Source organism: Lynx canadensis, chromosome B4 (genome assembly GCF_007474595.2).
Source record: "Lynx canadensis isolate LIC74 chromosome B4, mLynCan4.pri.v2, whole genome shotgun sequence".
Lineage (NCBI taxonomy): Eukaryota > Metazoa > Chordata > Mammalia > Carnivora > Felidae > Lynx > Lynx canadensis.
The window spans coordinates 135,542,496-135,569,343 of record NC_044309.1 but is presented as its reverse complement, the minus strand read 5'-3'; the positions used below and the strand labels follow the sequence as shown (position 1 = coordinate 135,569,343).

The following is a 26,848-nucleotide window of genomic DNA, read 5'->3' as shown; positions in this document are numbered from 1 at the left end:
CATTTCCAGGGCTCCCACAGGCCGTGTGGAAGGTCTGAAGAAGACAGGCCAAGTGCACAGCGCGTCTGCTGACCGCTCGTTAATGCCAGTGGCCGGAGACGGGCGCAGGGGACCCGGCAGGTTGCCTCCCTCCCGAGCCTCCGTGGGTCGTGACAACTGCCCGCCACGAGTGCATGCCGACCACAGTGATGCTTGCTGAAGCATCACTCAAAGCTCAGAATGTGTCGGGGGTGCAGAGACCCAGCTTGTTTTGCACCTAAATGCCCCCTGATCCCTGTTCCTCCCGGGAGGGCCCGTGAGCCCAGGGCCATTTGGCAAATCAGACTCCTCGTGTCACCTGACTTCTCCTAATGCCCGTCGGCGCCTTGGAGCCTGCCCCGAGCAGGGAGGAGAGCACGAGGTCTGGTTTTGATTAGAGGGGCCTGGATGCACGCACAAGGTCAGCCAGGGTCGGTCTGTGCTCCTGGCTGAGAAACGAGGACCCGGGACTCAGCCCTTCCGAGTGGCCCCACTTCCTAGGCACCGGTGCAAACCCTGGCCGGAGGTATGTGGATCTGGCCAGGCCGGGGTTGGGAGTTTTAGGCTTTCAGCTCTTCTCCGTGGCCCCTGCACAGCCACTCCTGCCTGCCTGGGTCTCCTCCTCTGTAAATCGGGACCGGTGATCCCTCCCAGGCAAGTGAGGGATCCGTTAGGGAAACCCCGTGAAGCAGTCGAGCGCAGCGCCTGCCCTAGGGGAGGCCACTTGCAGGCAGCTTCTCTAGGTGTTTAGAACCCAGGCTCGATGTGAGGAACCCAGGCTCTGTCCCGGCACTGGGCGGGGGGTGATGAAGAGCTGTCGGGATCTGGGGCCCATCTCCTTCTCCTCGGTGCTTCCAGGTGCTGGTTCTGGTGCCGTCACAGCCCACGTTCACCCCCACTCAGCCCCTGGCCCAGCAAGCGGTAACAGCCTGGGGGCAGCCGGTCCAGGCCAGTCCCAGCCTCCACCGCCCCCTTTGTGGTCACGCGTCCTGGGAGCCCAGAGCGGATGGGCCACCGAGGAGCCGGCACCTTCTAGCTCTCTCCCTCTCCCATGCCTGCCCTTTTTTCCTAAATCTACGTCACGTCTGTGTTCCACGAAGGTGTTTCCTCCTGGATGAACTTGTCTCTTCCCTCCTGGCGAAGAACTCTTTCCTTCGGTCTGAGTAGAACGGATTTAGGAGAAGAAGGTGTTCAGAAAGGCGTAGGTCTAACCAGCTGTGTGATGGCAGGCCACCGTTTCATTCATTCATGTTGCCCGGTGTCTGTCTGGTCCTCAGGATCCCCGTGTGAGCGAAAGCTGACATGGTCCCCTGTGAAGCGTTCGGTCTAGGAGAAGGACTGAACGCTAAATAAGGGTTGGAGTTGCTGTAGAATAACGAGCTGAGAAAGAAACGTTCTGGAGGGAAGGATCTGGAGCTCCTAGGGGTCTAGTGTTCGGGTCTGAGCAGGGGAGGTGGTGAAGAGAATGGTTTCACCGGCCTGGTGAAGGACTGCCCCCTTCCCGGCGCTGGTCCTCGGCTGCCACAGTTGCTGACACGGTGGGCTGGAGAAGTCCACGCCCTTCTAAGCAGGAAGCCGTCCTGCACGCCTGCACCCTGAAACCTCACCAGACCTTCGTGGTCTGATCTCTGGCGGTGGCGGAAGGCACCAGGGTCAAGAGAAGCGTCACGTTGTCCCCATAGTTGTGGGAAACAGCCACAGGCTCGCGAGGGGGCTTGAGGGGCTGCACATGTCACAGCCCAACCCAGAGGGCCCTTAGACACCCAAGGAGACCTGTCATCCCTGTGTCAGACCGCGATTAAGAGCACGGGTTCTGGGGCCTGGCTGCCTAGATCAGAATCCCAGCTCCAGCAGTCATGATCCACGTGACCTTGAGCAAGTCCCTCAACTCCTCCGTGCCCGGTCCATAAAATGGGGATAGCACAGTACCTGCTTCATAGGGTGGAAAAGGTATCGCAAAGATCACTTGATAAACGTGGGTTCCGATTACGGTAATCGGTCACAGATGAGGAAAAGGGCCCGGAGAGGACGGGGCCTCACCCCAGGCCCACAGCAAGCCAGCAGCAGAGTCAGAGCAGGTGCTCCCTGGGCAACGCTCTGCCGATGTGTGCTGGGTGCTGGCTGAAGCCTGAGCTTCAGCTGAGGGTGGAGGGGAGATAGGGGGTAAGTCCTCATCCTCAAGAGACCCCCTTCCCGGGGGCGAACAGGGACCCGGAGGCTCCGTGAGGCCACCGGGGAGAGGCTGGGCTGCCGCATGGCTGAGCGCGTGGAAGCCGGGCCGTGCTGCCCCCTTTCCCGTGTCTGATGCCCCAGAACAGGCCACAGGGCAGCTGAGCATCTGTGCCCCTGGGAGGCTGAGCCCCCTGCAGAGCCGGCATCACGGGTTTCCCCGTGCACATTTCCCGTTCCCTTTAACGCCCTCTGAGCCTGTTTAAATGCACATGTAAATACGGGTAGGAAACCCCATTGCCCTCCCACCACCGGCGTTCCCTGTGGCACTTTCTCACAGAGCTCAAGACTTGGCGTCAGGGGCGACTCTGGTTCCAGCGAGAATCAGACGTGGGGCCTGGAACAGGGAAGCTCGGCTTCCTTTGTGTTAAATAACGAGTGATGGCACGAGCTGCATTTACTGTATGCCTACCGCACGCCGGACGTTTTCACGCACTCACACATCGCATCCTTGCCATGACCCCATTGTCCAGATTCAGAAGCTGAGGCACAGAGAGGTTAGGGAACTTGCCCAAGGTTGCATAGCCATTGCTCTGCTGGTCTGGCCCCTAAGCCCAGGCAGACTACGTGGAGGGTTCTGACAAGGCTTGGACCCCTGTGCCTCGTCCGCCCAGTGGGGGTGAGACCCAGGAGAGGCCCCGAGGGACAGCAGAGACACCTCCTCGGCGTTCCCCATTCGTGAGCGTTCCCTACGCCACACATGCCTCATTAAGCACCAAGAGTTTCAAACACGCTTTGTGGTGGAAATTTCCGGAAATGGCGCACCCGTTTCCCTCTCCTCTTCGGGGAAACAACCTGAGTCAGCCTGGCCTCTTTTCCCTACAGTTCGTAAAACCTTTATGAACTTCAGTTACCAAGACAGCCACTCCCCTTAAGGGCTACAGAATGCTCGTTAGTGTTTGTCCCCGTGCCGAATGTCCCCAGACACCCGAGCCGGAAATAGCCCTTCCCTTTTGACTTTGCTGTCGGCAGCCGATCCGTACTGCTGCCTCACAGCGGGTTTGCTGTGAAGACTGTGGTGGGGGCTCCACGTGCACACGCAGGTGGGACGCTGGGGACTCCCGACCGGTTGGTGACATGCCTGGGCTCTCCCCCCGCCGTTTGCCCCGTGGGAACATTCTCACGCGTTTGCCAGGTCACAGCCCGACTCTGGGTGACTGCGTTATGCAAAGATGGCCTCGATTGAGTTAAAAATTACTTTGCTCATTAGATCTCTACAGGAAAGACTGTCAGAATCTGTTCCTTTTTCCTGTAGGCTTATGAGGGCACATACCCAAGCGTAACTGGAGACAAGAGGATAGGATTTTTTTAACTTTCCATTTTGAAATAATTACAGATTCATAAGGAAATGCAAAAAAAAAAAAAAAAAAACCAGCGAAGAGAGGTCCCGTGTACACGTCACCCAGTTTTCCCCCACGGCCACATCTCCCGTCACTGGAGAACAGCATCTACACGGGGAAGCTGACAGCCATACTGCGTATGCATACGGCTCTCGGCCATCCCATTACATGTCGATTTCGCGTAACCGCCTCAGCGATCAGGAATTGACATCGTGGGGGCACCTGGCTGGCCCAGTCACTCGAGCCTGCGACTCTTGCTCTCGGCGTAGTGGCCAGCCCCACGTTGAGTGTGGAGATTACTTAAATGAGTCAATAAATCTTAGAATTATCACTCAATAGCTGAACGTCCTGCCAGGCACGCTGCGCCCTCTCTGCCTCTCTCCACGGGGGGCTGTACGAGTTAGTATCTACGCCCGCTCGCTTCGAGAGCAAAAGAGGCATGATTAAGTACGACAGGGCAGCAGCTACAAACTGGGACTGTCCTGGGCACAGCCAGACATACGGTCACCCTAATATTTCCTCGTGTGACTCCTTGAACCTTTCAAAGTAGGTGCCAGCTACCCCCACACGCAGATGCGCCCAGGGTCACGTGGCTGGGAGGGGGGGGGGGCGCCGAGCCGGCACCCAGGTGGTCTGGCTGCGGATCCGGACCACCGCCGTTGAAAGGAACCACCACGACCCCGTGGATCACCTCTTCTCCGAAAGGCATGGAAATTGGGTTCTAAAGAGAGGAGGGACTCTCTCGTCCAGCGTGCTTGCCAACCTGGCCTGGGGTTGTGGTGCCCGAGCCTGCACCCTGGGCATGGCATGGCGTGGCATGGCGTGGCATCCTGGGTGGTCAGCGTAGGCCCGCAGCAGTGCTGAGGGGCTCGACCAAAGGGAACTCAGTTCCGTCTGGGCGCTGGGAGCCTGGGGGAGGTGGAGCAGGTGGAGGAAGTCCCTCAGAGTGGGTGGCCCCTGAGGGAGCCAGCTGGTAGTGAGTAGGGCAGGCGGTGGGCAGAGGGGCCCCTGGGAGATTGCGGGGCAGTGGGGGTTGCGGTGGGAAGGGAAGGGTGAGAGGCTGCTGGGACCATCTGAGTCCGGGCCTGGGTTGAAAGTAACGGGTCAGAAGCAGCTAACCTTGAAAAACAACTCGAAGTGGGCCGTGGAGACAGGCAGAAACCCGAGACACAGGGGGCCCACCTCATCCCTTCGTGGGCCTGAGTTCTGGAATAGTCTGGAGCGGGGAGGGCCCTCAGACACCACCCCCCTGGCGCCATCGGACTGGGCCTGGCAGGTCGCAGTGACGACAGGTCACGTCTGTACCGTCCAGGGAAGGGGGCTCCGATTTGAGCCCCTCCGACGTGCGTGATGCTTCTCGTATGTGGTTGCTTTTGATTTGGTTTCCAACCTAGCCTAGACTCCGGGTCTCTGGCCGCTCCCACCCCCCCCCACCCCCCCGCACTCTTCTCTTCCCCGTGGGTCACCCAGCTGCCCTTCACTGCCTGGCCCTTCACGCAGGCTGGTGTGGCCTCGCATCTCGCACCGAAGATGCCAGCTCTGCTCTGGTTGGCCAGGAGAGCCTGTGTCCCAGCGGCCCCTCTTGCCTGTTGGAGAGAGTGCATCCCAGACCCTGAAACCAGACCCAAAGCGGATGCGAGTGAGAGGGTCAAGGCACTGTGCTCGGTGGGACTTTGGACTTTGCTGTGAATGTTGCAGGGCACCCTGTCAGTCCTGGGGGGCGGAGGCACGGTCCACCCTCCGGGACGGTCACTAAGCACCTTGGGGTGGGCAGCGAGATAAAGCAGTTTTCCGGCAAGTGATGCTGGCGAGCGTCAGGGTCTAGAACTCACACGGGGGCAGTGTGGGCGGAGAGGAGGGTAGCCGAGGGGAAGAAGACAGAAGGGCGGCCGAGGGGAAGGTGGCAAGAGGAAGGGAAGGTGACAGAACAGCGGTCAAGGAGAGGGTGACGGGGGGGTGGCCGAGGGAAGGTGAGAGGCAGGGCAGATGGGACTTTCTGCAGAGCCCCGCCCCCTCAGGTCTGCACTTTGGGGAGCCTGTTGCCCGAGTCACGTGGGTGCAGGGTATCTCAGCGGCGGCCGCCTCCGGACGAGGCAGGGCCTGGCTTCCAGCCACCCAAGGAGCCGGGGAGGGGGGCCCCGCAGGCTCCGCGCAGGACCAGTCCACCGCTGCTTCCCATGAGGCTGGACGTGCTCAGCACCCTGGCTCGGGGAGAGGCTGGGGGCAGTGCAGGTGGCCACCCCCGTCGCCTGGTCAGCCCCGGCCTGGCCCCGGCCTGGAGCCTCAGCAACTCTCTGGGCGTTGACGGATGTGAGGGAAATCTCCGGAATCTGGGGCTTCATCGGGGTTTAGGGGCCTGGGATACTCAAGTGGAGTTTCTGGTCTCCCTGCACGTGTTCTGGGGGCTTGGGAACGGCGTATTGCCATCGATGTCACCGAATGACCTCGTGACCGGGCGTGGGAAGGGTCTGGGTTCCCCCGTCCTGCTTGGGGGGCAGTGCTCAGAGCCCCACCTTTGAGCCAGGGTGTGAACTCCCAGGACGCACAGACGGCGGGGGAGGCAGACACGAAGGTGAGGGCTGTGGGTCGGGGTGCCAGCACGGCGGGGGGGGGGGGGTGGCGCTAGGCTCCGGCACAGGGGTCCTGGGCTGTGGGGGAGTGCCAGCGGGCTCGCTCACTCAGTCCGCAGAGAAGACCGAGGGCTGCACTTCAGATGAAGTCCCTCCAGCCAGCCCGCAGACTCCAGCCCTGCAGGCCACACCCCTCCAGTCAGCCACAGCAAGAAACCTCCGTCCTCGGGACCCTTGTCCTCGGGACCTGAGCCCGCTGCTAAAGCCCGCACCACTCAGGCACTGACCGGGGGACTCCCCAGCAAGAGCCACTGGGGGGGTTTCGGGTACAGGGCCCTGGGTTTGGGCCAGAGCAGAGGGCCGCCTGCCGAGACCCCAGGGGCAGCCTCTCCGTCGGTCCCTGCGCTCGTCCTAGACCCTCCTTCCGCGTTCCTCCAAGGCCGGTCCTTGGCCCTCCTCTGGACTTCGCCTTCTACCCTGCCCTTCCTGCTCTGACTTGCCCTTCACCTTGGCCGGCAGTCAGACTGGACTCTGTCCCCAGCACCTTCTCTGCGAGCAGGTGTCCTCCCTTGCTAGGCTCATCCCCACCCCTCTACTGCTCAGCTCACGCTCCCCATCACTCTGACACTCGCATGCACTCTGGGAGGTACTTTGGGTGAGAGCTGTCATCCCCACTCCTGGAGGGGGAACTGAGCCGGGCCACCCCAAGAGACGGTCCTCAGGACGAGGAGGGGCCGACCTTCTAATGCTACCGCCGTTTCCCTTCTCCTGCTCCATCTACTTCCAGATTCCAGTAAACAAGCCTGTGGACAGACCCACAGTCCCTTCTGAGCTACCCCAGCCACAAAGCACAACTTAGGATCTTACCAGTGTGCCTGGCTGGCGGGCTCCCATGGGCCCCCAAGATGTGGTTCCCCGGCCCAAGGCCAGGCCTTGACCCAGGGGGCTCCAACATGACTCCTACAGGGCCAGGGACATCTCCTGCCCTGTGCCAGAGCTTTCCATCATCAGCTGTGGGTGCTGGGACCCCGTAGGTGTATGGGCTGGGAAGTTTCTGTTGTAAATGAGGGGAAACGGCCTGGCCACACTAGCGGATCCCACCCTGGCCCCAGGGCTACCCCTGCCAGCTCTCCCCGGGGTGAACCAGCCGGGCCGAGAGCACAGGGCAGGGCTTGTGCACAGGTTCTCCTCGATCCCCCTGCCCGCTGCAGGCCAGGTGGGCGGGAGAATAAACAGCTCTCGCATTTAGCGGGAAGATTTACGGTGCCGCCGGAGGGGACCCGTCCCAGCCCTGTGCAGTCCGGAACGGCCCCGGAGGCGGGGACGATAAATCCAGCCCATTATTTTTTACGAGCCTCCCACCCCATAAACAACTCCTCTGGCTGGTGAGCCCAGCTTCACGCCCTTCTCCTGGCCTGGCCTCCAGCCAGCCCTGGCCGGGCACCGGGACCCCAGCACTTACTTTGTGGCGCTGGCGGTGGGGGTCTTCCTGTGCTGCAGCGCCTCAGGCCGCCCAGAGAGGACAGTGCAGGGCAGACGGTGGACCGAGCCCGAGAGGTACCTAGCCCTGGCCCCCTTGGCGGCCACAAGTCCCGTGGCCTCAGTTTCTGTTCCGTGAAGTGGGGCAGACATCAGTATTCGTTGATAGTCATGAATTAATATTTACAAGGACTGCTCTGGACACAGTGTGTCTAGGCACCGCTGTGTGCCCAGCCCCGTGCCTGTGCTTTGCCACGAGTGATCAGATCCCGAGAACAGTCTTGTGCCACTAACTCCCTCTTGCAGGCGAGGAAGTGGACATTGAGAAGCAGAGAGATTTGTCCATGGAGCCCTCCGAGTGTGTCCTTTACCCGTTATGGGCCTCGGAGGGTGCTCTTTTTCTGCCTCAAATGCCATTCCCCAGCCCCTCGCTTCCTGGAGAACTCTTCGTCCTCCTTCAGAACCCGGCTCACTTTCACCTCCTCCGTGAAGCCACCTCTGACTCTTGCCAGACACGTCTTCCTCTCCGTGTGTGCCACGAGGTTCTGAGCGGCTCAGCTCTCTCGCGCGCTCCCTCTCTCTCTCTCTCTCTCTCTCTCTCTCTCAGGAGACCCGTGTGTGAGCTCCTAGAAAGGGCACAGACATGTTTCTTACGCCGAACCCAGTGCGGGGAGCAGAGGAGACGTGCCGAGTGGCAGTGAAACGGGATGGGATTGACCTCGTGGGGGGGGGGGACAAAGGTCTGAATCGTGTGTGGCCTCGGTGGCAGGTCCCTCCCGTGGGCAGGATGCGCGGCACCCGGCGAGGACTTGAGCCGGGCCGTGGTTCGGCTGGGGGCCGCGGCTGCTGGTCTCGCCTGGGCTGGCTCCCCGGCTGCGTTCGGCGTGCAGTCGGCCGAGGCCCCTCCAGCGGGAGAGCCCAAGTGTGCCAGAGGCTCGGAGACTCTCCCCTGCCACGGCCACCTCCTCGCCTCTCTGCCTACGCTGATTCTTCATCGGGGCACCTTTCCTCCCTGCTGCCCCAACCCTGCCCTCTTCCTCCTGGCACCCTCCCCCCTCGGGCACCCAAACATGTATCCGGGGAAGCCACAGCTAGGCCATCTGTTTAAGTTAGAATCAACGGTGAGAATCTGCGTAAGTTCCCACAAGTGGTTACACCTGCCCTTGATATGAGCTCACGGGAAAGGGAGACGTACTCAACATTTGTCGAGTGCCTGCTGTGTACCTAGCCCTTTATACCCTTTACTTCCCAGAGGACGCTTGGCAGGGACAGCCGCCACCACAGGGCACAAAGCAGGGGATGAGGGTGTCGGGAGGGACCGCAGCACCACTGGTTTGGGACAGAGCCACACAACGTGTCTCTGTCTCTCGCGCCCCCGCTCTGGACTGCACCACGGCAGGCCGCGGAGAAGCGCCAGCTGTGGGGCCGGGGGGCTGCTCTGTGTCCTCAGAGGACCTCCTGCTAGCGTGTCCCCCAGCGTTCTTACCGGCTCCTCCTCCCAGGGGCCCCAGGGCTGCTGTGGCAACACTGTGGGGGCCGGGCACCCCCCCCCAGGTCCCCTCCGTCTAGTCGCCTGTCGAGAGAGAGAAACGATTTGTTCCCTGGTCACGGCCAGGCCCATGGTCTGGGGGCTGCATGAGCTGACTGTCCCCCCGTGGCTTCCTCTAGGGAAGGATATGGTTGTCAGATGAAAGAGAGGACGCTGTTTCCACTTGGGTTTCAGGTAAGCAACGAATACTTTTCTAGTGTAGGTATGACCCACGTGCCATCTGGGGCATACTGATACCTGGAAGTGTTTGTTGTTTTTCTGAAATCCACACTTAACTGGGCATCTTCTGTGTCTGTCAGGCACGTGTGTAAATCTGGCAGCCCTGGGAGGAGGAGAAGGACACCCCAGACCTCAGGCCTCTCGAGCCTGGGAGGAGTGAAAAGCCTGCCGGGCCTCAGACGGGCTTGGACGTGCTCGTGCTGGCGCCTAGTGGTCAGCAGGGGAACTTCAGGGGGTCGGAAGGGGAGGCGGGTAGCTGTGAGGTGACCCAGGGGCCGGGGAAGAGGGGACACGGGGGAGACAGGTCGCCTTCACGGAGCACCTGAGACCCGAGGGGCTTCACAGAGCAGGAGGCTGAGCCGGTTCGGGGCCGCACACCTTCAAATGGGCCGGGATGGGAGGCGTGAGGCAGAACCCGGAAACCAGGCCCACCCTGCCTCAGCGACACCCACGGAGCTCTGCAAACGTTTGTCTACGCGTGTCTGCCCAGACCGCCGCGTGGTCCTCGCATCCGCTAGGCAGGCTCCCTCCCATCCCACAGAGGCAGCTTTCTGGGGGCCCTGGTGTCGGACCTGGTCCAGGCACCGGCGGGGCACCAGAGAAGGCTGGTGTCCGTCCTTGCTTTCCGAGAGGGCAGGCCCGGCCTGCCGGGAGCCAGCCACGTCTCAGCAGCGCGTCGCACGCGGTGCCTGCCCACACGGTGAGCAGCGGTGACGGTGTGGGCCGGGCATCCCGCTGGCCTGGCTCGCGGCTTCCGCACGGAGGCTCGCACAGGTGGTGCTCTGCGGAGGCTCATGGAATGTGCGAGGGCCCGACGAGAGCCTCGTGAGCCGCCTCCTGACGTGGCAGAAAGAACGCGGAGCCTGAGAGCCGGGGCATCGGGAGCCCCAGGGGACAGAGTTGAAAGGTTCTGTGTAGACGGCGGGCTGACTGCTGCGTGACCCAGTGGAAAAGGAGGGCTTTTGTCTAGATGGTCTCCAACGTCCCTTCCAGTTCTAGCTTTCCAGAAAACTGGTCCCTTCTGGCTGTTTGCTGGCATGGAATCCACAGCGAGTCCGCTTCACTTTAGAGCCATGACTCTTGTCTACAACCGGTGCGCCTTGAACCCACCGCCCCGCGGACGTGTGTTGAACACCCATGAGCGGCTCGACTGTAGTCGCGGCCCCTGCGAGAGCGGAGCCCGCGAAAGGCACAGAGGAGAAGCAGCCCGGTCTTGTGGAAAGGTCTGGTGTAGAGGGGACCCGGCCTAAACATACGCGGGAAGAAAGCGCAAGTAGGCCAGTGAGCAGATGACAGGGACGGTGTTAGGAGTCCAGTCGCAGGAGGGTTGGACCTCCACGGCTGGCCCAGCTGGGCGGCAAGCGCTGGAGAGGAGGCGGCGTGCGAGTTCAGAAGGGCCGGTCCGTCCCGGCGGGGGGCCGCTGAGCCTGAAGGAAGGGCGGCCGGTAGTAGGAGGGCCGAAGTGTCCTGCCTAGGGGGCGTGGGGGTGGGGGGCAGTGAGGGACGATCAGACCCACCGAGGCAGGGAGACACAGGCAAGGAGGAAGAGGGAGCAGAGTCCCCTGAGGGCCCCGAGGCAGCCGAGGGGGCCCCAGGCATGGTAGGTAGGGTGTGGGGCGAGCATTTGACCGCTGCTGGAGAGTGGCCCAAGGGGACCTTGTCCCTGCTCCACCGCACGAGTTGGGAGACCTCTCTCTGAGCCTCAGCATCGTCACCCCTTAGATGGGCCTGCTGACAGGACCTGTGCTCAGAGTCGTGCAGACAGTCAATTAGGGACATTCGCAAAGAGGCAAATTGCATGGGGCCTGGCCTTGAGGGGCTCTGGGTAAGTGGAAGTCTGTGGTCTCTTGTGCTCCCACTCCCCAGGTGGGGGCGCCCCTGGGGACGCAGCCTGGGCCGGCCTGGACTCCTGGTCAGCTGGGGGTCTAGCCCGGGGCGGCCGGCTGCTGGCACTTGGGTCGGGCCTGGCATTGCCCGGGAGGGTGACGTTTCGGGGGCACAGGGTAGGAGGCGGAGCCCTGCGTCCTTGCTAAAGCCCAGGCTTTGTGATGAGAGGCTCCTAGAGCACTGTCTAGGCACAGATACTGTTGGAGCGTAATTAGGGGAGCGGGGCAGATCCAGGCAGGCAGCTGGCGCAGGGTCACGGTCGGCACGGTGACTGCAGGCCCCACCCAGGTCTGGGCCCACAGACAGATGCGCCCTGTTGCCCGAGTGTTGGTCCCTGTTCTGACGCAGAGCCAAAAGCCCAGAGTGGCCGAGCCCAGGTCCCTTGCCGGTGCAGCTGGGCTCGGTGAGCATCTCTCAGGTCTTCATTGCAGGCTAGGCCCTGTGCAGGGCACCAGGGTGAAGAGGTGACTCAGTCTTGGGCCCTGCCTCCTCAAGGAGCCCCTCGTCTGGTGGGGGGAGCCCAGCAGATTGCAGTTACAGTTAGTGTGCTGGGTGCCCTGAGAGCGCGTAGTGCAGGGGCTTTGGAGGCCCAGGCCAGTCCCCTAACACAGACTAGGGACTGGGCTGCGGGGGGGGGGGGGGGGGGGGAGAGGAGGGAAACAAGGAAGGCTTCCTAGAAGAGGTGACGTCCAAGCAGAATCTCAAGTAACTATAGTCGAAGCTGCTATTCAAACGAGGAGGGCATGTGTCCCAGGCAGATGGAACTACATTCCCAAAGGCTCCAAGGTGAGAAGGGAGGGCAGGATGTGCAGGCTGACGGAGCATCCCTGTTACCTAGGGCCACGGCAGGCTGTGTGGGGGCGGGAGGACCTTTGGCGCCAGACTGAAAACCAGCCTAACCCTATGGGTGCTATGGTTTGGGGGTGGGGGGGGCATTGATGAGTTTTTAGCAGTGGGATTTAGCAGTCAGATTTATGCTCTAGAAAGTTCCCTCTGCAGCTGTCAAAGGGCAGATCTTCAAGCCAAGTGGAACAGGTTCAAGTTTCACCTCTGTCACATCCTACGTAAGTGACCGTGGGCAAATTGCTTAACCTCTGTAAACTCTATAAAATGAGGATAAAGTTACTTGCTTTTGCAGGGTGACATTATAAAAACCTATAGTCTTGTCTTTGTCCCTACACAAGGCTGGGGCTGGGCCCTGGGGAGTCGGGGATGAACTGGGGGTGCTCCGGCCCTCAGCAAGCTCAGGCAAGGGTCTGAGGAGCATGGAGATTGGAGGGAGGGCCAGGGTGAGAAGTCAGCATCTTGGAGCAGCTGGCATTTGAGATTACTTGGAGGGACAGGACATGGAAACGTGCACGTAGCCAGGGAGGGCAGGGGCTGGGTCATTCCGGTGCCCCAGATCACCGTGGGGAAGGTTAACGAACAGAAGGGGACGAGCCCGGGCTTCCCTCCAGTCCCCTGTCCCAGATACGAGTCTCCACTGCCTCCTGGAAGTCCCTGGGAGCACAGGTTCTGTGAAACTCGGGTTCTCCTGTCCTGCTCCGTGTCCCTTGGGCAAGCCACCCAACTTCTCTTCACTCTGTCCTCCTTTTCACTTGCAAGGTGGGGAGAACAGGTTACTCGGAGAAGTGCCCGGGAGGCTTTGAGGAGATTATTCGTGTAAAGAGCTTGGCGTATACAGCAGGTGCTCACTGACAGTAGCCGTGGTTGTCATCAGCCTGCAGCGAGTTTCTGGTGGGCCCCTAGATCCGGCCCCCTGGATCCCCAGGCCTCCCCTCAGTGGTGACCTCGCTGTGCCTCGGCGCGCCCATCTGTTAAGTGGGGCTAATACCCTGGTGTGTGGAACAGCTCGGCACACGGGCAGCTCTGGGCAGTCGGGCTCGGTCGTGGTCGTCGTTCGAATCCCCGCTCCCCCAGTGGCCCATCCCTGCCACTGCTCCTGTGCCTTTCCGTCGTGGCACGACCTTTCCATGTTTCCTTCATCCCCCTGGTTTTTGCCTGCCTCGCTTGGACGGCTTGCCTCGTCTGGGTTGGGGAAGGCGGTAGCGTCTTCCTGCCACCCCCGAAGGCTCCAGCCTCTTTCTGGGCTCCATAATTTTCTATTGATGAGGTCGAAGGGGAGGAGAATCCCTCCCTCCGGAGGTGGGGGGAAGGGCGGAGCGGGGTAATTGTTCTTCTCTCCCGGCTCTGCCGTTCCCAGCTCGCCTTCCCTTCCCGTGTGTTTAAGGGACATGGGTGCGGAAAATGATGTTATTGATGAAGTCGCCATAGCAACGACCCTCGGGAGGCACGCATTCCGGCTTTGTTATCCTGGGCCAGGGCAGAGAGAAAGGCCCAGCTCCTAAGTACAAACAGATTGGGCCCGCACCCACCCCACCCCCCGCCCCGCCCTGCTTGAGATGCATCCGTGAACTTTGCTTTGCCGAGAAGACGCGATGTGCACACTGGTTTGGGGCAGGCAGATTCTGCGGTGGTTTAACTGTGCACACTCTCGTGGAGAATCCAGGCGTGATGGAATGGCTTTGGGAAAACTAGGCCCTGGCGGGGAAGGGCTGCCGGGGCCCGTCCCAGGGCCCGGAGGAGGCAAGAATCGAGAAGGGGCCCATCGCGAGGAAGCCCTGGGCACCGGGCAGCAGAAGGCAGGGCCCGGGACCCTGGCCCTGCTCCCCAGGCACGGCGCGGCCCTGGCACGTCCTTCCCCACCCTGATCTAGCCTCCATGTGCTTGCTCATGAGATGGGCGTGGCCGTACCCACGTCTTCGACTCATGATGAGGGCTCAGTCACACGAGAGCGTCGCCAGAGCCCTAGTCTCTATATCACGTGTTCTGAAAGACTGAGAAAGGGCTCCTGATTGTGTCCCAGACCCAGCCTTTCTCCCTCTCCCACGGCCACTGCCCTCCCCTAGGCTCCTTTGTCCCTTTCAGGGTGATAGCGCCTCCCATGTGCTTGTGGCCCGTGCTGGCTGCCCTCCGACAGCATCCACAGCTCTCTGCCACGAAAGTGCACCCCTACCCTATTTACAACCCTCCTGTGCCCGCCCCCCTCCCAGCCTGGGACGCAGTCCCTCAAGCTCTTATCTGTGTACTTAGCCTCAGTGGCCCAAAGAAGGGCAGGGCACACTGAGTGAGCGCCTGGGAGGCCCGGCCTGTGACTTAGCCACTTTTATATGGATGGAAACTGAGGCTCAGAGGGCCATGGTTGCCCAAGGTCCTGAGGGCAAGTGGCAGAGTCTGAAATCGGACCCCGTGACGCGGCCGTGAAGCGTCTGTCTCCTCATCACTCCCCGCCCCATCCTGGGCACAGAGAGACACTCGGTCGGAGTTTGCAGAGCATCATTAGATTTGGACGGGTTAGATCAAATTAGATTCGACCTGGCGGGCAGCCTGGCCTGACTGGCACCGGGTCCCTGAAGACCAGGATTTCTGGAAACGACTCTGAAATTCGATCTTCTTTCCCCTCTAGGCAGGGAGGTAAACAGGGCTTCCTGCTGAACTTGGCACTGTGGTTACTCCCCATATCAGGACGGGGAGCCGGGCCAAGGGAGGCTGCACCCCGCCCAAGGGTGCCGTCTTGTCGTCCGGCTCCCAGGAGCACATGCCGTGCAAAGCAGGGGCCGCAGGAGGACAGAGTCTGGGCCAGGGTCCTTCCGTTCTGCGGCTCACGGAGAGCCGCGCCGTGCCCGGCCCCGGGCTTGGCCTCTGCCCTGAAGGAGCCTACGGGCTGGCATCGGTGGAGACGGCGTGCCGGTTAGAACTGGCCAGAGTGCCCCGGCCCCCTCAGGGGAGCCGGGGTGGGGCTGCAGCACAGGGGGTGGAGCGGAAGACGCTGAGGCCTCTTCCGGCAAGGAGCCCAGGACCGTTCCCCTGGAGCACCTCACGTGCCGTGGGGTTCACCTATTCAAATCCACTTACCCTCGGCAGTAGCTATGCTGGTAATACTACCTGTCAGCTCACTGTCCTCAGGACAGCCCCCCCGGGAGAGGGCAGAGGGAGTGCCACCTTCTTTACCCCTGGGGCCGAGGCAGAGGAAGCCCCACGCCAGGCTCCTGGAGACGGAGCTAGAGCCCCATCCCCTGCCCAGGCCTGAGCCACCTTGGTCGAGCTCACCCGTAAGGTGAGGGACTGATGTGGGTCATCGTAGGTTTGGACTGTGTTAAGGGAGAGGCAGGGGGCTGTCCCACGCGTGACCGCGGGACTTGTCAGAGCCTTTAATGTGTGCTGTGGAGTTCCCGAGGTGCCGTCCCAGAGAACGCATGGCTGCGAATGCCACATAACGCTGTCACGATTCTCTGTGAGATGCTGTCAGGTGGGACAGCCTTCGTCTCTCCCTTCCTCCCTCCCTCCTCCTCTCCCACCCTTGCTCTCCTTTTATTTCTTTCACCCCTGTGCTGGGCACTGAGGACACAGACAAGGATAAAGATGTCCGTCTAAGTTCCCCCTGGCGGCTGAGGAGGGTGACTTCGTGACCACATGCATGTAGCACAAGGTAGACAAAGGCAGGAACCCGCTCTGTGCCACACGCATCACGTAGTTCTATCATTCGAGTGTCGTGGCAACCCTCGGAGGTAAAGGTCATGACAACCCATTTCCCAGCGTAGAAAACAGAGACCTGGAGAAGAAGGCATCTGACCAGAGGCTCAGGTACAATGCATCTCAGCCCCAGCCCCTCTTGAGCTCTGTACAGCCTTCCTCGGGGTGCCTAGAGGATGGTGAGCCCACGGGCAGGCCACCCTCTGGGCCCGGGAGCTGGCCCCTCCCTCTGGCTCTCCGCGTTCGGTAAGACCCGCTACGTGCAGCCAGGGTCCTGGGCACCGGGACGTAGCGGTGGACGAGGCCCCTTCCTTCCTGCGGGAGCTCTCTGGTTCGTGGGAGAGGTGGCCGCAGGTTGACGTGCACGGGGGAGAAACGGAGCGGTCCCTGCCTCCCACCCCATCAGCACTTTGCCGACTGGAAGGAAGAGACACGGAGCCAGGAGACTCGGTCTGTGGGGTCAGATCTACCTGACGCCTCCGTCACGTAGCGGGGGCTGTGCCCAGTGCTGCCCGGGGGCATCGGTCTCACGGGCTGGCGCGTCGGCTCGTCGCTCAGCTGAGGGCCCGCGACCTTTCTGAGCGGTCATGGTGGGTGTGGGCCAGGCCTGTCCGAGGCCGCCCTGGTGCCTCCGGCCCAGTGGGAAGGCCGGCACGGCTGTAAAGGGAGAACAGGACTCAGAGGACGAGCGGGCGGGGGGGGGGGGGGGCAGGCTGCTCAGGGAACCTCGTGCTGCTCGGAAAGGCTAAAGGGGTGACACAGGCACGAGAGTCGAGGCCTCGTGCGAGCCTGACGGTCCTGTAGCTGAGCTGAGGCTCCGCCCTCATGCGCGGTGGTAGCCGGTGCGAGATCACGGGAGCCAGGGGTTACGTGCTTTGTTGAGGCGCTGCTCAGAGAGCTTCACGGAGGAGGAGGTGTCTGAACCGGCCTTGAATCTTAATAGGTTTTTAGTTCCGAAGACAACCACTGGTGACAGGCACCGCTTATTACACTAAGGCTGTGCCAGGTTCCCAGTTCTGTTCACCCCCGCGAAATGCTGCCAGTCAGCCTTCTGGGTCCCACAAGTGTAGCTCAGGGACCCCGGGGTGGGAGAGTCTGGCTGGGAGCCCAGCAGCCTGGATTACAGTCCTGCCATGTGATCTGGGACAGACACTTCCCATCTGGGGGCCTCATTTTCCCCTTCTGCAAGATGGACGGACAAGATGGGCCACAGGGATCCATCTGTGGCTCTGCCCGCCACGCCGCACCTCTTCTCGTGGGCTGCGGAAGCCGGTGTGCCCCCGAGCGAGGAGAAGGTCGTGTGCGTGGAAGAGGGGAGGTTATTCCATTTCCCTCCCTTCGTGGAGGATCCCCTCCCAGGCAGGACTTACATTGGACAGTGAGGTCACTGAGAAGGCTCAGAGCTCAGCCTTCCCGCAGGGCCCGGCCAGAGAGTCATGCTAAGCCCGGAGAGGAGAAATCCGGCCACCGTGTCAGTGCTGCGAGTGAGGCTGGGGACCGAGGAAGGCTTCCTGGAGGAAGGGACGCAGTGGCATTTGGCCTTATGGAGCGAACACCTTATGGGACACCTCACGGGTTGACCGTTTCCTGTAGCATCCAGTCTGTGGCAGGTGCAGGGACAGAGACACCCCCTTGCTCCAGCAGAGGCGAGAGGTGATGAGTGCCTGAGAATGGATGGGGGATGGGGACCTGGCTTCAGGCCCACCTGCACCCCCAGCAAGGTCAGGAGTCAGCACCCACCCCATTCTCCTCCACGATGACTCTCCTCTCAGCCAACTCTCCCCTTGTTTTGGAAAGTATCGTTTTTAATTTAAAAATGTGTTAATGTTAACATGTGATAGGTTTTTCAGTTTCTATTTTTACAAATACAAACCGCCCCATTTAGTTTCCAGGATAGCAGATACTAGTAGCTATAGCACGTCAACACGTGCACAGAAGCTTGCAGCCTCCCGCGTAACGGTCAGAAACGTAAAGCGGTCCCAAATCCTTCTCCACTGACGATCCAGCACTGGCCCTGCGCTCGGCTGGAGGAAAAGTGCCCCGTGCTTCGGAGCCTGGGTGGGGAGTCCTCGGCGGGTCCCCTGACCTCACTCGGGACTTTAGGCGGAAGACGGGAGCCTCGCCTGCCTCTCCCACGGTTGCCAAGACCACTGAAGTGGACACGTTTGAGGCCCCATCACTGGTGGGGCTTGGGGCCCGCCCTTCCAGCCCCAGTTTCACTGCTTCCACGTCGACTTAGACTGGAACTCCGGATCGCCCCCCAAATTATCCTTTGCCAGCGAAACAACAACAGCGTGGCTCATTTTTAAGTCCGGATTCTCGGAAAGAAAGACTGCCTGATTGCAAGGCCACAGTGGAAGACAAGCTGAGGGACTTCTAAAGCCTTGTACTCGGTTTAGCAGCCAAAGTTCAAGGCCACATCCGCTCCCCAGTGACAAATTTATGGTTAGTGATAATTAGCAGGGTTTCTGGTGAGTTGTGTTCCTTTGGCTGGGAATGGAAATCGAATCTCTCTCTTCACAGATGAGCCTGAGCGCAAACAGGGGCCCTCAGGCTCTTCCCAGTTTAGGGAGAAAGCACAGATCCGTTTGAGTGGCATCGATTGCCTGTGCCAGCCCCAGGACAGCCCTGGGCGGTTAATACGGGGGGTGGTGGTGTGGGGGTCGCGTGGGGTCGCCATCGGGAAGCCCTGTGGAACCGGTGCAGTTTGAGACAGGCCTAGGATTTCATTTGTGGAAGACCGGAGGGGCGAGGGCGTGGAGGGGGCGGTGCCAGGGGGCGGTCAGCAGACAGCGTGAAATCACAGGCTGGAGTGCGAGCAGGAGGCGGAGGGAGACGAAGCTGGGAAGAAGCCCGAACACCAGCCCCTGTACCTCATGGGCGCCAGGGAGCCATCATCAGGGTGGTGGTGGTCAGGGAGGCCCCTTGGCGGCCACCCCCCACTGGCCGGCCCCTGGCCAAGGCGGGAGTCTCTCGGAAGACTTGATGAGAGACAGCGTATGTCTCAGTGGCCCGTGAGATCCCCTCAACTGAGAGCCTTCTCCGAGGGGGGGGGGGGGCTGCCGGGCCTAGACAAGGTCCCCGTGAGGACCTCTCTCCAGATCCGCAGAAGATCCCGGCCTTCAGTGCCCCCATAGAAAGACCTAGCGTCGGAATACCTACGCTGTCTTGTCTGTGGAGCAGATTATCATTCCCGTTTTACGCAAGAGACTCAAGAAGTGAAGCAATTTTTTCTGAGACACGCAACCGGGAAGGAGGCCAGGCCCCTGCCCACAGCTGCTGCCTTGGCAGTGACCGAAGAGAGCCATGCCACCTTGGTGAGGCTGGCTCTCGCCGGCTCGCAAGGGCCGGCTGTGCACCGCTCCCCAGCTGCACCTCCAGGGACCTCTCCTGGCGCTGGGCGTCAGCCGTGCTAGGGCATTCGCACCCCGGCAGCGGGCCGACCCTAACGCTCACCCCAAGCCCCGTCCGCGCCCCCCTCCCGGTTCCGCGTCGCGCAGCGCCCCCGTCCGCCAGGCGTGCACGGGTGCTGTTGTGGACTTTGGCCAGAGGAAGGGGCTGTCTCTCCGGATGAACTTGAGGCTTCCTACAAGGAGCCCTGTTTGTTCCGCTGCTGGGTCGTTGGTCACGCTCTGCGTCTGTCCAACCGCGTGCCTGGAATAAGTAAGGAAAGTGAGGTGAAGGAACAACATGGGAAGTCAAGTCAGGTGAAACCAGAGGTCAGCACGCTGAGCAAAGTGCAGGTTTTACTCGTGGCCATTTCTTCATTTTATTGTTATTTAGACTTTTTAAAACTCTCTGTTGTGGGGCCTCTGGGTGGCTGAGTCGATTGAGCTTCTGACTTCGGCTCGGGTCATGATTGCCGGGTTCGTGAGTTTGAGCCCCGCATCGGGCTCTCTGCCCGCCCCCCCCCCCAATAAATAAAAATTTTAAAATACATCTTGGTTGTAGCTGCCAGGGTGTTTGTGTTTTTAAATAGATGTCAGATCTCAGTTGCCCCCCCCCCCCCCCCGCCGCCACCCATGCTTAAAGTGGACAGGGTCAAGACTGACCCAGTCCTGACACACACGTGGGCCACCTAGGGGAAGGGAGGCCCCCGTGTGTCCCCGCCCGTGGCGTTCCTTCCCTCCGTCCAAGGCTGGGCCTCTCGGGTAGGACGCGGAAGTAAGGTCTCAGGGCGCTGTGTGGGCAGACAGCAGCTCCTCCTTTCATCTGCCCTTAGCCTCTTGATGGACTTGTGACCTACAACCTCTCACTTGACCCCAGTGACCTCATAAATCCTGGAAACTCCTCACAAATCACCAGGAAGATAAACATCAACTGGGGTCAACCGGAGGGGGTCCGAGCCACTCCAGGCAGGCTCCCGGGGTGGGGAGAATGTCCTAGGAACTACGGGTGACTGAGGAGAGAGGCAGATGGCCCACCCCAGGCGCCCCTCACTGTCCCCATTATGCCAGAGCCCTCAGGGAACATTTCCGTGTAACTCTCCGCGAGCAATGACTGGAGGCCAGGCCTCTGGAGCCTCGAGGTGAATGGTCCATGGTCCTTGCCCTGGAAACTCAGGGTGGCCCAGCTCTCTGCGCTCCACAAGGCCTCTGGGCCAGGAGTGGGAAAGAGGTTTAGAGTCTGAGGTGCTGGTCCACGTCCTTGTGATGCCTCTCAGCGTACCGTGGGCCTTTGGGCAGGTGTCTCAAGCATGGTTTCCCCACCTCTGAAGGGAGCGCTTGCCTTTATAGGGGCAAGGAGCCCAAGCACATTGCTCCTGCCTAGGGTTTGGAGCCCCAGTAGAGTCTCGGGGAGCCTGGAAAGAGAGGAGACAGGAACACAGCTGGCCTTGTGAGGGACAGGGCTTCTGAGCCCGGCCGGGAGGACGAGCCGGAAGGGCCCGCCAAGCAGGTGCGACAGGGGCAGGGCTCCAGCTACAGGATGGGGACACGAGCAGGCGGTGGGGTGGCCCGGCCCCAGCACCCTGGGGCAGGCTCCCCTCTCTGATGCCTCCCAACCAGCAAGGCGGGGGGGCTGAGTCTTCGCAGAACAAGGCACCTGAGGTCTGCAAACATTTGCCTTTAAAAAGTAGCATCTGCCAACCAGCAGGAGCCTCGGGCTGAGATTGTGGCAATGGTGACCCGCGTGCCCCGGGACGCGGAACAGGCTCCAGGGGGGTACAGGGGCGTGCGGACGGAGCCGGAGGTCGTACGGGGCTCTGCGTTTGGGAGTGAGGGTTCCTCGGGTCCTGGGGTGCACCGCAGGGACCAGGGACAGAGACAGACCCCCCTCTGGCAGCTGGGGGGTGGTGTGTAGGTCAGGGCGTGGCCGTGGGGCTGGTGAAGACGAGCCTCTGCCACCCTGAGGTCCAAGAGAGCAGCACGGCTACCTCCGACTCGTGCAGGAACGCGGTGAGGGGTGGCCGCGCGGGGCCGACGGCGCCTCCCAGGCCACAACACATCTCCTGACTGCTGCTGCCCCCCCCCCCCCCGCCGCGGTCCCCTGACCCGTCAGCGTCCCCTCGGGGCCCAGCCGCCTGCCGCGCAGGGCCGCGTGCCCTTCCGATGCAATCCGCCGCCATCGTTTGAGATGCCGCCGCGCCTGCTTTAGTAGGGAAGCGGTCCGAAGCCCCGACCTGAACTCGGTTCCGTAATCCGACCTAGGGCGGGACCGCTTCTTCCGTGGGTCCCCTGGTTTCTCCCCAAGACCTCTCCAGCTGGACGGCTAGGTGCACACCCCGCCGTGCGCGGACGGTGCACGTGCTAACGGCGGCCCCAGAACGCTGCACTTGATGGTGACGTTTTAGAGGCCGCCTCTCTTCAGCCTGAAATTTTCTCTCTCTTCCCTCCCCCCGGTCCTCTCTCTCTCTCTCTCTGTCTCTCTCTCATCTGTCTCTTCCCAGAGGGTATGAACTGCATGAACAAAGACCACGGCTGTGCCCACATCTGCCGGGAGACGCCCAAAGGTGGGGTGGCCTGTGACTGCAGGCCCGGCTTTGACCTTGCCCAGAATCAGAAGGACTGCACACGTAGGTAGATGGAGGCAAATGGGTCAGACATCCCCATGCGTCTCCTGCCATTGCTTTATTGGGGGGTGGGGGGATCTGTCCGGTCGGCTGGACGTTTCCCAGGGAGGGCTCTCCGCCCCTCGGGGTCGAGAGGAGGGCCAGGTCCCTGAAGAGGCCTGGGGAGGCATGAGGGATGAGGGCTGTGATCGCTAGACACGGCGGTTTCCCCACCTGGCACGAATCACCGACAGCCCCGGGGCAGGACCCTGCTCAACAGCCCTGCCGGTGCGAGCTGTGACCCTGACCCCAGAGACCCATGGGCCCCGAGCCGAGCCCTCCCAGGGTATGGAGGGCTGTGGCACAGAGACCTACAAGCCCAGGCTTCCCGGTGGGCCAGGGCAGCCCTTGGTGACAGGATGGTATAAAGAAGGAAAGGAGCTTGGGGGGGGAGGGGTCCCAGCCCAGCCCGTGCTGACCTTATTTCCAGGATCACAGATCGGAGCTTGCAGGCTGCCCCCGCGGGGCCCACTGTAAATGGTGATTCCCTGGGAGATCTGGGTTGAATGAGGCCTCTGGCCAAAGGTGCCATTCAGGACCAGCTTGGAGGTCAGCCCACGGGGCACGGGTGTCATTCAGCCCCTTAATGTGGTCCTCCCCCGGGAGGACTGGGAGCCCGCAAACGAAGCAGGACCGTGGCCGAACACACGAGTCCCCAAGAGCGTCAGACCCAGCTCCCAGCAGGTGCGTGGGGAGTGGCAGGTTCAGCCTCGGCTCACTGGGCAGCTGGGATGCCCGCCGTGGTGCCGCGTTTGCTCTGTGTGTACGAAGAGCTGAGGGAGGCCGGTGTGCCTGCTGCCCACGTCTGGCCAGAGACGCGTGCTTCATTCCAGCCCCACTCTGATGCAGAGAAAGGTGTGGAGGAGTCCGAATCCGATTCCCGGTAGAGAAAGCAGCCCCAGCCTTGCCACTGGAACGGGAGACTGAGCTGACCAGCGCTCACAGAGAAACTGGCCTCGCTTTCCATCCTTCGTTCTGTGGAGAAGACAGCTGGCCCTCGCCGGCCTGTCGTCCTTAGTCCGTGATTGTCATCAGCTGTTCCGTGGGTGGCCGCCACACCTTTCCCAGCCCATGCTCCTCAGTCACCAAGGTCTTGGGGACCCACATGCAGTAGGCACAGTCCCTGTCTCCAAGGAGCTCGTGCTCCAGCCCCGACTCGTGATGCGTCCTTTCCCCGAAGTGGAGATGCTTCCTTCTCCCCAGGCACGTCCCGAGATGCGGGCAGCCTCCCTCCTTGTTGCTGGCCTTTCCTGTGGGGCCTCACAGATGAGCGTGCGGGCGGTCACCACGGGCGAGTGCCCGGCTCCAGCCCCAGGACTTTGCCAGGCCCTCTGTCCTCTGCATCGGACAGGTCCTTTAACTACAGAGAAACCCGCTGCGCCTGGTGCCCTTCAGAACCGAGAGTGCAGAATTGCAGCTTTCCCAGTCCTCCAGACCAAGGCCAGGGACAAGCACGTGTGGACTGGGCAGGCTTGTTGACAGGCTCAGCCAGAAGTAAAGAGCGTTCCTTCCACAGCAAGACTGGCCAAGCCTTGAGCTGGGTGCTGGGGAGAGAGCTCTTCGAGCCACAGGCGGTGGTGGCTGGGACCCACTGAACCGTCTGGGATGAGCACTGCAAGGGGACAGGTTGCTCAGAGGACATCTCCCGAGGGGCCGAGCTGATCTGAGAGGTCGGGGACAAGGCAGGGCCCTCTGTGAGCCGGGAAGCAACCCCCCCCCCACCTCCCCACCCTTCAGTGAGAAGACTCAAGCCCTCGACCCGCATGTTTGCTGGTGAAAGAAATAGAAGCCCCGCCCTCTCTGCTGGCGGGGGCTCCGTATAGCCAAGGTGTTTATAGAATCGGATACCGGTCCTGGGGGCAAGGAGTGGGTGACCGCAGCCCTCCTGTGCAGGGCCCGCGCGGATGGCCCTGGCTCCTGCCGTGTGGTTGACGTGAAGGGTTAGCATAAAGTTGGCTCTGAGGCTTTCCCCCGGCCCTTGAGGCCGACCGAGGTCTAGGAAGTTCTACATCCGGATTTGGGTTGGGGGCCTAGCCCGCCTCCGTGGGCCAGCAGGACTGCAGGGCCTCGGCACCCAACTCTTCTATCCAGAGTGCGGGACCCACGCCGGGGCCAGAGGCGCTTTTTCCATCCCTTCTTGGTGGTCCCGGAGCTCCAGGCTCCAGCATGCACTTCCACGTACAAGCTGTGGGCGCTCTCGGTGCTCACTAGCCCGGCCCCCACGGTCCATGAGATGCGGGCACGTCCGTGTGGGGGAGCACGGGACCCTCAGCACGGCCCTCCCCCAGCTTGCCTCAGACAGACCTTCGCCCTCGGAGTCGCTTGCAGGGCGCGGCCCATCTCCTGGAGCCCAGAGCTTGGAAACAACTGTCTGCGGTGTCCTCACGGCCTCCTCACGCCTGCACCCCTGCCCCCTGTGAAACGAAGCTTCTCTCAATCTGGGGAGGCGCGTGACGTCCAGCCCGAGGCGGGGCTGTGCCTGGGGCTCTGCCCTCACCTGAAATCTGTGGCCGCCTCTGCCCTTGGCTTCCCCGGGGCTCTTCCTAGGCAGAGAGCTGAGCTGTTTCAGAGACGGGAGACTGTGACCGCAGGCTGCCGGGCTCCCCGGGAAAGCTGAGAAGAGATGCTCCTGTGGAGAAGGGGCCAGAGGGGCTCCGCACTCCAAGTCCCCGTTGTGCTTCCTGAAGAGTTGTGCACGTCCTCGAAATGTCACCCCGGAGGTTGGGTTCCTCCTCCAGACGGGACGTTAGCTCCCTGTGGCAGAGGCAGCCCGGCAGAGCCTGTCTCTGGTTGCAAGGACGGCATCTGAGACACTGAGCAGAAGCCACTCTCTTCGTGTCCTCCTCAGCCGGCAGGGAGATGGCACGTGTCCAGGCTGACAGGGTCCCCGCCATCGCTGGGGACGGACGCCCTGGAGGCTCTGTGCCGTGCCCTGGGTGAGAGGGGTGCCTGGGAGAGGCGGCCGCGGGCCTCGGTTATGGAATGCTTGGGACCCGTCGTGGGGAGCTGCCACCCGAAGGAGCGTCATTAATCCAGACTGCCACTCCGGAATCTTCGGCCCCTCCGACGGTGGTTGGCCTGAGATTTATTTTTGCATATTTGATCATCACTGGGGTCCTGCCAAATACATGAAGAGCGTAGATAGAATTCTAGATAAGTGGTTAAGGTGCCAGGAAGACAGCCCGTCCTCAAGGCCCTGGGGCACCGTTTGCATGCAGGCGATGGGCACCCTGTCATCTTACGAGCTGAGTAAAGCGGGGGCTGCGAGAACCCCTCGCACAGAGATCTCGGATCTCCTTCGGCTATACTTCTCACCCTGAGACGGGATAACAAGCGGTTTTCTTTTAAATAAACCGGAATTTATCTTCTCCGACCTCAGACTGGCTGTGTTTTGTCCGGCCCCCTTTTAGCCGACCCGGGTCGCTGATGCCGTGAAACGTTTTAAGACTCTGTGAGACGCTGCAAACTACGTGACGTGTTTCCGTAAGAGGTCATTCTCAAAAGCGCACCTGAGATGACATTAACGTGCATGTGTTCTGTCTGTTTGAACACTGCCTCCGGGGGATCCGGGCTCTGAGGGGATACAGGTGGAGACGGCCGCTGGGACTAGGAGGGAGCAGACTTCTTTGGGGACACCCTCCCGCACGCGGAATGAGTGTCCCCCTCGCCACGGGCCCGCCACCTCCCTCCCTCGCCTGGCAGGGCATGCCTGGCATTAACAGACACTTGTCCCGTCCAGACAGGCAGTGTCGAAGTGCCCGTGGAACCTAGGAAGGATAAAATTGTCTCCCCTAGCGCTTTCTTCCCCGAACACCGTCCGAGTCTGTCAGCTGGAGCCGGCCCTGAAGCCCACGCGACCCGAGTCCACCCGTCCTACCCCAGTTCACGCCCAGGGAGCGAGCAAACCCATCCAAGACCCTGGTGGGGCTGAAGTCCAGGGAAACGTGTGCTTACTCGCTGTTTATCTTATGCCGTCACTTTGCACCCCCCCCCCCGCCCCGTCCCTTAAGAGAATGAACCAGCACCAATAAACTAATCCTCTTTGTTGTTGTTCCTTTTATACACACGTATGTACGCTTTGGGCCTAACTAGTAACCTGTAACTATGGAAACGGAGGCTGCCAGCACAGCTGTGAGGACACAGACACGGGCCCCATGTGTGGCTGCCACCAGAAGTACGCCCTCCACTCAGACGGTCGGACGTGCATCGGTAAGTAAGTGTGCCGGGCACTGGCTCCCGTGCGCCCCCCCTGCCCCCCCCAGGGTGCACCGTGTGGCCCTGCCGTTGGCCAGCACCCCACCGCGGCCCGGTTCCCAGGAAGTGAGCCTGAGGGAGCAAGAAAAGGAGCGCCCAGGTCCCCACCGAGGGGGCCGGCAGACGTCCCCGAGGGAAGCCTTCTGTAGAGACTTACCCAGGGCCATCCAGCCACCCAGGACCAAGCACCTCCGCTCCGTGTCACTGTGGGCTCTCTGCGGGTCCTCCTCCTCAACAGGGGGGTGGCCTGTGGGGAGGAGGAAGGTGTGTGCGCCCGAGGAGGGGACCTTCTGTCTTTAAAGCGCAGGGGTTTCCCTCCCGATACGGGGACGCACAGCACATACGCCTAACCTGCATCTTGGCCCCATTAGCGACGTGAGCTGCCCGCCACAGTCTAGAAAGCCAAGGGGTTTGCTCAGAAAGCAGCTCTAAGTCTTCATCGTCTACACCAGGGGAGACGGACGGAAGAATCCCGGGGCAGGGCGGGGGGGACTCTGGGTGTTTTTAACTGCTTCCACTCCTGAGCTAACGGAGCTCTCGCTGGACTTCTCCCAACTAGAGTCCCTTCTTGTCAGCACTGCCCCTTCTGTCACCTCACCTGTCGTCACATGGAGTCCCCTTCCCCCCGGTCCTTACTTCCAAGAGGAAGCTAGAATATCTGGGGTTGCCTCCTGCCGTAATCAGTAGTCGCTTCTTTCCCACCCAAAAATAACAGCACATC

At 61.5% G+C, this 26,848-nt stretch overlaps 1 protein-coding gene across 1 annotated transcript in view; it reads left to right on the top strand.

Moving 5' to 3' along the window:
• Window positions 1-26,848, top strand: part of SCUBE1 (signal peptide, CUB domain and EGF like domain containing 1) — a 180,746-nt gene that overhangs the window by 102,441 nt on the left and 51,457 nt on the right. The window contains exons 9-10 of the mRNA XM_030320864.2: window positions 21,712-21,837; window positions 25,966-26,082. Coding sequence (XP_030176724.2) covers window positions 21,712-21,837; window positions 25,966-26,082 — 243 coding nt within the window. The remainder of the gene's footprint in view (window positions 1-21,711; window positions 21,838-25,965; window positions 26,083-26,848) is intronic.